This window comes from Crotalus tigris, unplaced genomic scaffold (genome assembly GCF_016545835.1).
Source record: "Crotalus tigris isolate CLP2741 ecotype Arizona unplaced genomic scaffold, ASM1654583v1 scf7180000024384.25900115:4084858, whole genome shotgun sequence".
NCBI classification, from domain to species: Eukaryota; Metazoa; Chordata; class Lepidosauria; order Squamata; family Viperidae; genus Crotalus; species Crotalus tigris.
Window position 1 is genome coordinate 2,963,479 of NW_024100554.1, and position 14,160 is coordinate 2,977,638.

The 14,160-nt window shown below is 41.2% G+C and overlaps 1 protein-coding gene across 1 annotated transcript in view; it reads right to left on the reverse strand.

Annotated features, from left to right (window-relative positions):
* DPYS (dihydropyrimidinase) overlaps positions 1-14,160 on the reverse strand; it is a 49,723-nt gene that overhangs the window by 24,614 nt on the left and 10,949 nt on the right. The window contains exons 4-6 of the mRNA XM_039328923.1: positions 13,823-14,012; positions 4,940-5,096; positions 2,964-3,105 (exon numbers count right to left, since the gene is read on the reverse strand). Coding sequence (XP_039184857.1) covers positions 2,964-3,105; positions 4,940-5,096; positions 13,823-14,012 — 489 coding nt within the window. The remainder of the gene's footprint in view (positions 1-2,963; positions 3,106-4,939; positions 5,097-13,822; positions 14,013-14,160) is intronic.

A 14,160-nucleotide genomic window follows, 5' to 3' on the forward strand; every position in this document is an offset into this window, starting at 1 on the left:
TTTTTCATTACTCCACAAGCCTGGGAAAGAAATGGGCCATGCTGATGGCCTCAGTAGGTTGCCTCTGCCAGTAGTAGAAGCTGACCCCGCGCCAGCTGTCAACATTCTATCAATCCAAGCCTTGCCCGAGCTTCCTCTTAGTGCCAGGGATGTTACCGCTGAAACAGGTACAGATCACACACTTTCACGTGTCCGCTCCTGGGTCCTGTCCGGGTGGCCTGAGCACTGCCCTAGTCCTGAGTTTCAGAGTTTCTGGTCCAAAAGGAACGAATTGTCCCTTTCTCAGGGTTGTTTGCTTTGGGGAAACAGAGTTGTCATTCCCACCTCAATGAGGACTAGGGTCTTAGAATCCCTCCACGAGGGTCATCCTGGCATTGTTCGCATGAAGGCTCTTGCACGCAGCCACTTGTGGTGGCCTGCTTTAGATAAAGATATTGAGGCTAAGGTACACGCATGCCACATGTGCCAACGATCTCGCCCAGAGATGCCCCAAGCTCCTGTGCATAAATGGGAGGAAACACAGTCCCCATGGTCTAGGGTGCACATTGACTACGCTGGGCCCTTTCAGGGCCAGTTCTTCTTGGTCCTTGTTGACAGCCATTCAAAATGGCTTGAGGTTGTGCCTGTCTCGTCCACCACCACTGCAAAGACTATTCAGGTACTGAGGGGGATTTTTGCTGCACACGGGCTGCCAGATGTCATTGTGTCTGACAACGGCCCTCAATTCACCTCCTCCGAATTCCAAGCTTTCTTACAGGCAAACCTGATTCGTCATGCCACATCTGCGCCTTTTCACCCATCCACCAACGGTATGGCTGAACGCATGGTGCGCATCGCAAAGGACGCCTTGAAGAGACTCACCTACGGGGACTGGCATCACAGGTTGGCTGACTTTCTCCTTTCTTATCGCACCACACCGTCCACTTCTACAGGGAGAAGTCCAGCTGAACTTCGTTGGGGGCGCCAACTTACTACGAGACTTGACCGGTTGCATCCGGACAGACTGCCTTCATCTACCTCACATCCTAGGGCACCTAGACAACTACTTGTGGGTGCCCCGGTTTGGGCTCGCAATTACGGGCCTGGTCATACATGGGTCCCCGCTTCTGTGTCCAGGATCACAGGTCCTCTCTCCTACGAGGTTGCCCTGGACAACGGTCGTGTCCTGCGTCGGCACATCGACCAACTCCGCTCTAGGCGGGACTTTTCTGCTGAAACTCCTGGGTCTTTTCCAGGGGGGGAGGGGGACCCTTTGGAGCAAAGGGAAGGGCAAGAGCTACTGCCCATCGCCACTGAGGGAGCCACAAACGGCTCGTCCCAAGGTTCTGCAATTGCTCCGAAAAGGAAGTCTTGGAGCTTACCCACACAACAGGCACTCACGCCTACTCCAGCCAGGGAGTTACCCCGGGGGCATACTCACTTTCCACACACAGCACACAGCACTCCAGCAACGGAGGATACCCGGGGGCATCCCAACAAATCATTCCCCGCAAGAGAGCTGGCACACAATGCCCAAGGTTGGCCTGACCTTACCCCAAATCCTACAGGGGGTCAAACATACACAGAGCTAGTCGAGGAACCAAGTCCCGACTACAACACCCCTAGCACAAATCAGGGGACACCTGAGTTTTGGGAGAGTACAGAAACCCACACGAGCCCAAACACAGAATGGGGTTCAGGGAATAGACAGCCTCCTGACAGGTCTTGGACTGACCTAGGGGGTTCTACAGAGACGCCCAGCAGTGGCTATCACTTCAAGGGGCCTGAGGGTCTACAGCTAGGTAGGACAACCAGGTCACAAAGCAACAGAAGCCCTGGCCTGACGAGCCCGGTGGGCAAGCAAGCAGGCCAGGCATCGGGGCACAGTCCTTGGAAGACACCAGGGCACAGTAGAGAGAACAGGCTCACGCCTCCCTCCAGTCAGGGGACTTATGCCAGTAACCCAGAGCTAAGAAGGTCACAGAGAGCAAAGAAATCTCCTAAGTACCTAGAAGATTACATAACATTGTTGGCAAGACAAAAGCCAGTAAACAGTGGGAACACTGGGGAGCAAATTGTCGTGTAAAATAAATGTTGTATGTTGATAGTAGTTTTAGCCCGGGGGAAAGGGGTGTTATGTCCCGAGCCTTGCAAACGGCTCGGGCGTTTGCAGGCAGTCCCGGGCAGGTGCAAAGCTGCCCGGGACCAGACAGGCTGTCGCCAGCGCCGTGCGCATGCGCGGGTGCTGGCGCGGGAAAAGTAACCCATTTACCCGGGAGTTGCCTATATAAGAGGCTGTGAGGCGTTTGGGCTGAGCTGAAGCCATCTTCCTGTAAGCTGAACGCTGAATAAAAGAACCTGAGAACTCCAGCTGTTTCTCGTGTCTGTTTTCCCGCCAAGGACGCAACACAAACATTTATATTAACCCCAGTTCCTTGGATTTATGTAAAACTCACTTTTTCTCTAACAACAGAGCTTGTAGAAAGTTGGAGTTCTAATGTTCTTTCCAGGCAGCTAATTCTAAGAATTTACCTGTCATAGTCGAGATCATTTCCAGGTGCCATTTCCAGGTATCAAGAGCAACTCAGAGCAATTTATATAGTCAAATCAGAAATATTACCAAAATAAGTACAGTAAAGAACTTCTATCTTCCAGGAAAGAGAAATCAATGATAATTATCTATTCAAGCCATACCTTTGAAAGAATTTAGTTCAGATCAGAAAGCTAGAGAAAGGAGCAACCATTTTTGAGAGTGCATGCACATGCTTTAGATTTAAAAGGGAAAAAAATATTTTAGTGCATCCAGAGGGTGCTCATGAAGCACCTTTCTGCAGCCCCTGAAGTTAAGCATGTCTTTTGTTGGGGCTTCACCATAGTTGAAATGGCAAGCATGGAATACTAGGGAAAAATGTAGCTGCTTTAATGAGGACACTTTGTTCTTGTCTTTACCATTGTATTAGAGAATGAATTGAAATCCCACTTACCACTCCTTTTTCCCAGATTACAGACATCCGGTCTTCTACTCCATTCACTCCATTTGGGATCTTCGTGAAATTATTTTTTCCCATAGCCTTCTGGCAGATATCAAACGTACAGTTATCTGTTCCAGTCACAGACAAGTCACCACTTCAAAAAATAAGGTAAAAGAAGTACTATTACTGAAGTGGCATAAAGGGCAAGATAATTCCAATTATGAATATACATCCTACTTGCTTCATTGTTTAAATCTTAAAAACATTTAAGTAACAAGAAATGTGCTGAAAATGGAAAGAAAATAAAAAATGAACGACCTATAAAGAAATCACATCATCTTCAGGTTAAACCAATAAAACCCTATTTGTGGAGATATCAGCTTGTATTCAACTATACCCCTAAATTAGTTGGAACAATGGCATAAGATCAATGAAAATAAAGTTCTGCTAGACCAGGTTTATTTTATGACTCGTGGACTTCAACTCCCAGAATTCCTGAGTCAGGAATTCTGGGAGTTGAAGTCCATGAGTCATAAAAGAGCCAAGGTTGCCTACCCCTGTGCTATTCAACCACCTCAGGAAGCTCCTCAGATATTGATAGCCCTCATTTATTGCTTCCCAAGATGATATTGCTCCCTAGTGGCACTAGAGTCATCATTCTACTGTAGTCCAGGTAGTCCTCAATTTACAACAGTTTATTTAGTGTTCAAAGTTACAATGGCACTGAAAAAATACTTATGACGGTTTTCCCACTTACGATTGTTATAGCGTCCTATGATCAAAATTCAGATGCTTGGCTTGACTCGTATTTATGATGGTTGCATATGCCGAGGTCATGGAATCACTTTTTATGACCTTCTAGCAAGCAAAGTCAATGGGGAAACTAAATTCACTTTACTAACTTAACAACTGCAGTGATTCACTTAACAACGGTGGCAAGAAAGGTCATCAAATGGGGCAAAACTCACCTAACTGTCTCACTTAGCCATGGAAATTTAGGGCTCAGTAGTGTTCGTAAGTAGAGAACTACCTGTACTATTTTGAGGGGGGCAGATTTAAATTCCTTTCATTAACCAATGAAAGGAAACCTGGAACACTGCAGTATAAAGGGTATCAATGCCTTGGAGCCACATAATCCTTTCAGGAAATAGATATGATAAGTGGCTGCAGTCCAATGCGTTCTATGGAAATGTTCCAAATAGTTGGAAATTGACCAAGATAAGCTGGACAAATTAGGAGGAAGCTGGAGTCAGGCTAGAAAAGGAGAGAAGGAAGAAGAAAGCAACCTATTGAAATTGGCCCCTAGTAAATAGAGACTTGTTACAATATGGCCATCTAGAGGGCAATAGCTCACCAAGGGGCTGATGTGGAAAAGCTAAGCAGGATTAGACCTGGTTATTATTTGCCTGGAATGTCACAAAGAAAAACCTGTACTGAAGCTAGATGGGAAGTTGAAAAACATCTCAGGATACAGCAGTGGCAAATCATTTCTATAGTTTTGCTAAGTAAACAACATGGATATGTCTCTAAGATCAAGCTTGACTCAAAGGACACTTTCATTTTTATCTTGGTGATTGGTGAAGTTTCCCTTCCAAAATGAGCTATTTTCTGAAAGGATCCATGATATCCTCTCAAAATAAGCTGTATGACTTTTATTCAATATTTAGCTGTTTCCAAGCAAACTGGGAAAACCATACTAGAGGTGACATATACATATATATGTATGTATGTATGTATGTATGTATGTATGTATGTATGTATGTATATATGTGTGTGTGTATGTGTATGTGTATACACACACACACACACCAGAAACATAATTATTTTCCCCAAAAGGAACATTAAAAGTCCTTTTCACATTTTTTACATTTTTCCTTCAAAATCCATCGAAACACATTACTGTATTTTGCCTTTTTGTTTATGTTGGTTTTAACAGCCACTTAGGGCCCGTTTATTAAAGGGCTCTTGTGAATGCTGAACTTTTTTACTTTGCTAGAAGATTCATGAGGAAGTCTGGAGTGGAAGCATCAGGCCTCAGCGGAGGAGCCATGACGTGAGCTGCCGCCCAAGACCAGTCCTTATGCCAATAGTGAGTGCCATCTGTACAAAGGCTTGCAGCTATAGGCTCACCATACACAACTTTGCCTATGGAGACAAGAACAAGGCAAATTAATAGTAAGAAGAATAAAACTAATATTACTAAGTTGCAATTCCACATCAGTGGATTGGCTCAGGTATAATACAGTCAATGCATGTAATCTAAGTTTGACCAACTCAATGAATGGCTGAGCAGATGTTTGGGGGAAAAAACTAATGAAGGGGTGGGCAGTTTTGGGGAACACACGTACACTCTCTTCCCAGCTTTTCTGTGGTCACTGAAGCTTGCTACAGAAATTATTAGTTTTTGTAAATCATCTCAATGATTGTAGGTACAGACTGGTCTTCCAATTATGTGTACACATAGAATCAAAATATATGCATGCATGTTGGAATCAGTCCATGTATAAAAAGTGATCTGACAGGCAAAATGATGATGCTTAGAAAAGATGATTAGAAGTTAAATATTACATTGTGGTTCACATAATAATTAAAAAAAGGATTGATGTCTGTCCTCTTAAATAAAATAATGAAGAAAGATAACTAGGTAGACCAAAATTTAGTAGCAAAGTGCCAAGAATATGGTAGGCCATGGCATACATCTTTTTGATCCCTCTCAGTTCATTTTTCTGTGAAGGAAACCCTAATTCCACTCATCTTAAAATTGCTAAGGTTGACAAAGACTGCTCTAGAGCAGAGTCCCCAACTTTTTCAGCTTTGTGGGCCAGCGGGGAGGGAAGGGAGACGGGATGGTTACGTGTGAGGAGTGGGCACATGGGCACGCCGCCCACTGCTTCCACAAATGGAGCATGCACACGCTCGCCTGCTGTTTGTGCAAGTGGGGGGATGCACACATGCGTGCCCGCCCACCACTTCTGCAAACAGGTTCCAAATGGCTCAAGGCCCAGAGATGGGCCACAGCCCGGGTGTTGGGGATTACTGCTCTAGAGGAAAGGACGATGAAATAATAATCTATTAATGTAGAATCAGTAACAGGGCTGTAGCACGACTGTTAATTAGAGGAACTACTCCAATTTACCACCGATTAATTGTGATCATTCCTATCCTTTCCTGTCTCCCGAGTGATCTTTATATTAATAATCACAAACATTTTTTTAAAAAAAATTGTATTTTTGTTCTGCTTTTAAAGCTACTGGTTGTAACTATGCAATAAAAGATAATATTACATGTTCACATGCAGCTACCCACCATCTGCAGAATCTTTAAATCAATATTGTTGAGGTCTCATCTACTTTTGACAGAGAAATCAAACAAAATAGAATAACCATTTATGGTTATAAAAGCAAAAGCTTTGGGGCAGCTGAAAATAATGCTGCTTTGTAGAGGGACAAACTAAGAATGTTTACTCAGTAGCTGATACTTATTTAAGAACGTTGCAAACTGCATTTCATATTATTTATCCCAGGGCTGCTTACCATGCAAATTAAAGCAAAACAAAACAATAACATTTATCATAAAAAATAAAACCACAAAAAGATTTTAAATTCAAATTAAAGCAGCCCTTTGAAAACTTGATATTTGAATCCTAGGCTGTTGAAGGCTACAAAAATTGAAAAATGAATCTATCCAACACACACTTTGCAAAATTGGCAGCGTAGTGTCCCAGAAAACCAAGTAAAACTTTGACTGCTATATTTTGAACAAAGGCTGTAGCTATTGAACTACAACCGACAACAAAGACATCTCTAGAGTTATGTACAAAAGATTTCAGTGTACAGATTACAGTATTACGATACTTAGGTTGCAGAGACAATTAGTTGGCAGCAAAGAAACACTGAAAGCTAATTTTTTGGTGTTAGCTAGTGATTGTCTGATTTACTTTTGCAACCCAGATGTTATACAAAAAAGAGAGAGAGAGAGAGAACCAGTTTGATCTAGGTGTTAAGGTACACAACTAGAAACTAGGAGGCTCTGAGTTCTAGTCCTGTCTTTCGCATGGAAGTTGGTTTGGTGACTTTGGGCCAGTCATTCTGCCACACGGCCTCAGTCTACAGCATTAAGTTTGGAAAGGAAGCCACTTGGTCAATTCCTACAACTAATAGAACAATACTTGGTTGATTCAAAAAAAGTAGATGTTTGGAAGAAAAAAAGTAGTTACAGGCAAGGGATGGGCTGCACCTCACAAAAACAGGGGAAAATATACTCGGAAAAAGACTGGCCCAACTCATCAGAAGCACTTTAAACTAAAATTGAAGAGGGAGTATGACCAATCATTAGAATCTCTAAAATCCAAAACCAATCATGAATCCCAAGAAAACAAATCAAACAATGAGGTAGGCAGAGACGAGAAAAAAGAAAAACCCAAACAACAATCAGGAGATGCAGGAAACAAGTCCACAAACAGGCATAAAAGTCTTAAATGCTTATTTACAAATGCTCAAAGCTTGGGGAACAAACAGGGTGAACTAGAAGCAATAGTACACAGGGGAGGATATGACATAGTTGGCATTACAGAAACCTGGTGGGATGAAACCCATCAATGGAATGGACTGATAGATACAAATTGTAGGTAGGAAAAAACAAAAGTACGAGTACAGATTGGGCAAGACCTGGCTTAAAAACAGTAACTGTGAGAGGAATCTTGCAGTCCTAGTGGACGATCACTTAACCATGAAGCAGTAGTGTGCAGCAGCAGCCAAAAAAGTTAATACAATCCTTGATTGTATAAACAGAGGCATAGAATCAAGATCACGCAAAGTATTAGTACCGGTTTATAAAACCCTAGTAAGACCACACCTGGAATACTGCAGCCAATATTGGTCACCATATCACAAAAAAGATGTTGAGAGTTTGGAAAAATTTCAGAGAAGAACAACTAAGATGATCAAAGGCTTGGAGACTAAAACATATGAAGAATGGCTGCACAACTTGGGTTTGGCTGGTCTAAAGAAAAGAAGAAATAGGGGAGACATGATAGCAGTATTCCAGTATTTGAGGGGCTGCCACAAAGAAGAGGGGGGGTCACATTATTCACCAAAGCACCAGAGGGCAGGACAAGAAACAATGGTTGGAAACTGAACAAAGAGAGAAGCAACCTGGAATTAAGAAGAAACTTCCTGATAGTGAGGACAATTAACCAGTGGAAGAGATTGTCCCCAGAAATCATGAGCGCTCCATCACTGGAGATTTTTTAAAAGAAGCTAGACATTCACTTGTCTGAGATGGTATAGGTTCTCCTGCCTGAGCAGGGGGTTGGACTAGATAGAAGACCTCCAAGGTCCCTTCCAGGTCTATTCCATTCCATTCCATTCTATTGCTATAATCAGACTAGCAATATTTTGTTATTATAGCCAATAAACATAGTTTTAGCCTTCCTGTGGAGTTGATTTTCTGGTCTGGCTCATCTGGTGGAGTGCCACTGCCTGAAGTTATCTGAATCTCAATGTAATTTTTCCTAGAAACTCCAGTAGTGAATGTACTGCACTGAATACAATATGTTTGCAAGTGGCCATAATAAATGCTTAGCAATAGCTGCAGTTTATTGCCTCTTAATGTTCAAATCTGACTCCTCTCAGCCAAATGTGCTTAGGCGGTGTCTGCAAAAACATGTGATGATGATTAATGGTTCACATTAAGGAGAAGGCTGGGAACCATTGACTTAATTGATTAACAGCCTTATAATGTTGACTCCAAAATAAATAAAGTAATGATATAATCCCCAACAAGAATTTATATGAATATACATTTGTGGGATCAGGTGATTGTTAACAGATGTACATTAATATTTTCTACCTGGCCAGAACTCATATACAGCTGAATAGGGGTGATGAACAATACCATTAAAGTTGTCTGGTCCCACATCAAAAAAGTTATTCAAGAGCAGACATGGTTAAGAGTTGTCTAGTGCTGTCAGACTTAGTCATCTGGAATGTCCAAAAATCATTTTGGGAAAAGGCAATAGAAAATCTTTATGGTAAGACATGGCCATATCCTGTAGTGGGATTCAGCCAGTTCGCACCGGTTCAGCAGAACCGATACCTAATTTTTTGTTGAGTTCGGCAAGCTGGTTATGATAAATCTGTGTTTTCCAGAACACGTCAAGTTTTTGTTCAACTTCCTTCCAGGCAGGGGGGAAAAACCCTCCCCAAAAGTCCGAGAGGAGCAACAGAAACTAAATGGAGGTGCAGCGCCTTGGATCATGTCACTCAGGGGGAAACTAGGTAGTTCTTCTCAGAGGTGATTTCAGGAATAGAGGCTTCATCTCTCTGGTTTCCTGATTGGTGCATATGGGAAAGGGAGTGAGGCCACCAAGTATTAGCTGTGGCTCTGGCTCTGGAACTTTTTTCTGTCTAGCTATATAGAGCGCAACTAATGATGAGTGGGAAAGCTCTTAAAGGGTTCTGTGATTTCATGTATTAAACTCTAATGTAGTTCTTTGTAGCAGAATGGGCTTTCCTATTTTATACCAAGACCTATGATTTAAATTTAAATAGCAGAATTTCAATTTCATATATCAAACCTTAGTTTAGTGTTTTAATATAATAAGCACCGTTTAAGTGACAGGTACTATTTCAAATGGTCATTAGGGCAGAGAGCTGGTTATTAAATTATTTGAATCCTACCACTGGACATATCTTTATGGTCACCACATTATTCAGTCTGGTTTCTTCCAGTTGTTAGATCATCTCCCTGCAAGGACAGGGAGGAAGCATGATCTAAGGCAGGGATCCCCAACCCCTAGGCTGTGGGCTGTTCGCAACTGGGCTGCAGAAAAAGCGTGCGTGTGAAGCTCAACTCATGTGAGCGGACACCACTTATGCTGACGGGCGAAGCTCCACTCATGTGAGAGGAGAGCACTCGCTCGCGAAGCTCCACTCGAGTGAGCAGATGACAACTTACACTTGCATGCGAAGCTCCATTTCCACAAATAGAGTTTCATGCACAAGTGTCCTCTGCTCACACAAGTAGAGTTTCATGCACAAGCACAAGTGTCTACTGCTCGTGCGAGTGGAGCTTTGCGCACAAGTGCAAGCACCTTCTGCTTGTGTGCAAAGCTCCACTCACATGAGCAGAGGGCACTTGCACTCTCACAAGAAGCTCCATTTGCGCAAATGGAGTTTTGTGAAGAAGTGCCCTCTGCTTGTGCGAGTGGAGCTTTGTGTGTAAGCACAAGCGCCCTTCGCTCGTGAGTGCCTGTTGCTTGCGCACTAAGCTCCATTCATGAGAGTGGAAGGCATGCTTCTCCTGCGCTGGGCTGGGCCACCAAATTGGGAAGGTTGGAGACCACTGATCTAAGGTGTACAAATATGATAAAATATATTAATTTAGGAAAAAAAAATTTTTTTGCAGGTGAGCTCTGCGTAGAACAGTATTTCTCAGCCTTGGCAAATTTAAGTTGTATAGACTTCAGCTCTCAGAACTGCCCTGCCAGCTATCCTGGGAGCAAAGGTTACATGTCTTAAAGTTGCCAATGTTGAGAAACACCGAATGTATATACTTACATGATGCGGCAAAACACTCTAATCTTGCAGTTTGGAAGCTTCAGGATAGCCTTGGGAAATTTTGCTCTGACCTACATATTTTAGCTGATTATACAGTTTATTACACTTGATTCTGAAAACACATCATTTTTCAGGAAAAATAGCTATTCCAACTGCAAACTAAACTCATTGTATTGTCAACAGTGACATCTTGTGGTCGTCTAGGGGACAAAGAAAAGGAACTCAGCTCAGCCTTATATTTAAGTTAATTAAATATTGATTAGTTACAGGGAAAAGAACTGAAGCCTAAGCTGCAGAAGTAAGTAAAAAATGTTCTTGAAACCCCAAGACAGCCTCCATTTGGCTGAACAATTAATCACCAAGAGCTAGCAGTTTCATCCAAAAGAAAATGCAATGTTTCATAGTCATATCTTCATGTAACCCGGACTCCAAATCTTCTCAAGCTTTTAATACAAGAACTTGACCTCCTGAATATTAATCTAAGGCATATCTGAGAACATATTCTGGACACTCAGACAAAATGGCTGCTAATGAGGGATAAAATGAGGATAAAATGGTGAGGTGGTTCTTCACGAGAGTTTCTAGCTCACAGGATGTATCCTTTTCTAAGTTTACCTTCAATATTCCCTATCCCATGAACACATTTACAAAAAAAAAAAAAATCCTAATACAAGAACCCATAATTTTTATTTCATATTAATATCTGCAGGTATTATGAGGAACCTGAAGCATTTTTCTAAATATAGTGGCAAAAAGTTGGGACTTTGTTTTGCAACTTGTCCACTTCATTTTCTTTAATTAAAGACACTATAAGGCAGTGGTTCTCAACCTGTGGGTCGGGACCCCATTTGGGGTCGAACGACCATTTCACGGGGGTCACCAAACAACGCAGTCCACCATTTTTTTCCCCCTTTTCCTTAGCTGTGCTACTCCCTTTTATTCTATTGGCTTTTGAAAGCCAATAGAATAGACTCTCTTGAATAGAGTCTAATTCTTTTTTTTTTTTATTGAAAATTTTTTATAAATTTTTACAGAAAAACAAAAAAATAACAATACAACAACAGCATAAACAAGAAATGAAACAAAACGAAACAAAACAACCCTTCCCCTACCCCCCCCCAGAATACCCACTCCCTCCCCCCCCCGGAGCTTCCCAGAGCAGAATATAGGCTTAATTAAGAAAAATTAAAAAAGTTATATATATATATATATATATAAAAAAGAGTATAACACTAAGATATATATATATATATAAAAATAAAGGTTATGAAAAAGCTAAATGGTATTTTTTTATACCCAATTTAAATTGTATAAACTTTATCCATTTATCCCAAACAGCAAGAAATTTCTCTTGCGATTGTTCTTTTAAAAAAGCCGAAATCTTTGCCATTTCCGCCAAATAAGACACTTTAAAAAACCATTCCTGCAAAGTAGGCAAAGATTCCTTCTTCCAATATTGTGCTACTAACAGCCTTGCGGCTGTGATCAAATTTAACATCAATATAACCTCCTTTGTGTCACAATCCGTAACTATACCTAACAAAAATAATTGTGGAGTAAATTTTACCCTCCTTCTAAAAATTCTCTGAATATTCCACCATATCTTAATCCAAAAGGCTTTTATATTTCTGCACAACCACCAAATATGATAATAGGTGGCATCCAAACAACCACATCTCCAACATTTAGGCTGTAGGTCAGGGTACATAAAAGACATTTTTTGTGGGTCAAGGTGCCATCTATAAAACATTTTGTAGAAATTCTCCCTTAAATTCTGTGCTTGTGTAAATTTAACATTTCTCACCCAAATGGTTTCCCAGGTATCCAGTAGGACTGGTTCGCCAAAATTTTGCGCCCATCTGATCATACAATCTTTAATTAATTCTGTTCCTGAGTCCAATTCCACTAAAACCCCATAAATTCTCTTAATATGAGTTTGTCTTTGATCCTTCACTTGCTTAATAAGATTTTCATCTTCTCTGAGAAAACCCAGCTTATGATCCATCTTCCATCTATCTACTAATTGCCTATATTGAAACCAAGAGTAAGTAATGTTTTCATGTACTAACTCTTCCAGTAGTTTTAACTGCCAATTTTGTCTATCCCATCTAAGTAACTGTGTATAAGACACCATGTCCATTTTAACACCTCTTTTTATTCCTTCTATCGCATGCCATGGTATAGCCCATAGTGGTACTTTAAAATCACTTTTATAATATTTTCTCCAAACCCTAAGTAAAGAGATTCTTATAATATGAGATTTAAAAGCCCGATCCACTTTTTTATTAAATATTAAATAGGCATGCCAACCAAAAAGTAAATCCCATCCCTCCAAATGAAGTATCTCAAGGTTTGTTAAATTTACCCAATCACTGATTAATGTTAAAACCACCACATCATAGTATAATTTCAAATTCGGTACCTTGAGTCCACCTCTCTCACGGAAGTCTTGCATGATTTTAAACTTAACCCTTGGCTTTTTCCCTGCCCAAATGAATTTATTAATACCTTTCTGCCATTCACTTAAGTTAATCTCGTTTTTCAAAATCGGTAGCATTTGAAACAAAAAAAGAAACTTGGGTAGAATATTCATTTTTATCACTGCAATTCTTCCCATGAGGGATAATTGCAACTTCTCCCAATTCCTCAGGTCTTTCTGTACACTGACCCACAACCTTTCATAATTATTTTTAAACAATTTTGCATTAGAAACAGATAACAACACCCCCAAATATTTTACCTTATTAACAATTTCAAAACCCGTCAGGTTAGCCAGAATCTGCTTCTCCCGAATAGTCATATTTTTAGGTAGGATTTTAGTCTTATTAACATTAATCTTGAAACCCGAAACCAAACCATAGTGATAAATCAACTGCAATAACTTTACTACAGAATGAGTAGGTTGCGACAAAGTAACCACCAAGTCGTCCGCAAAAGCTCTTAACTTATATTCTTTTTTGTTAACTTCGAATAGAGTCTAATTCTATCGGCTTTTGAAAGCCAATAGGAATTGTCCAGGCTGTCTCTGCCCTGCTGGGCCCGCTAAAAGTCCCATTCTGCAAACGGTGCTACACCAGTTGAGTAGTCCTTGACTTACGACCGGTTGAGTAGTTCTCAACTTACGACCGGTTGGGGGTCACGGCATTAAAAAGGTTGAGAACCACTGCTATAAGGAGTGGGGGCTGGAGGGGGAAATTAAAACTTGGTAGGCAATCAGTTAGGCAGCCTCCACTGGAGATGACTGTAGAATCATATTTGGAATCCCAGGTCTAACCAAATAAGAACATTCAAGCATCTTTAACAAGAACCTACCTTGCCTCCGGGCATCTGCCACTATCTTGGCTGAAGACTTACTCATCACGTGTACAACATAGAGAGGACAATTCACTGAGTTTGCAATGGTAATTGCTCTCAATGTGGCTTCTGCTTCCACTTCTTCTGGTCGGGCCATTTCATGTCCTTCTGGACCAGTTATTCCCAAAGCCAGCATCTTCTTTTCACCCTATATGTAGGCCAGCCATAGTGAATACATTACCAGATTTGGTCAACAAATGGCTGTAAACATTACAATCCCATTCATTTGCTTGCCATGGAACAGGAAGTTTTACTTCAAGTTTCCCAACCACTAAACTGATTATACCATGATACTG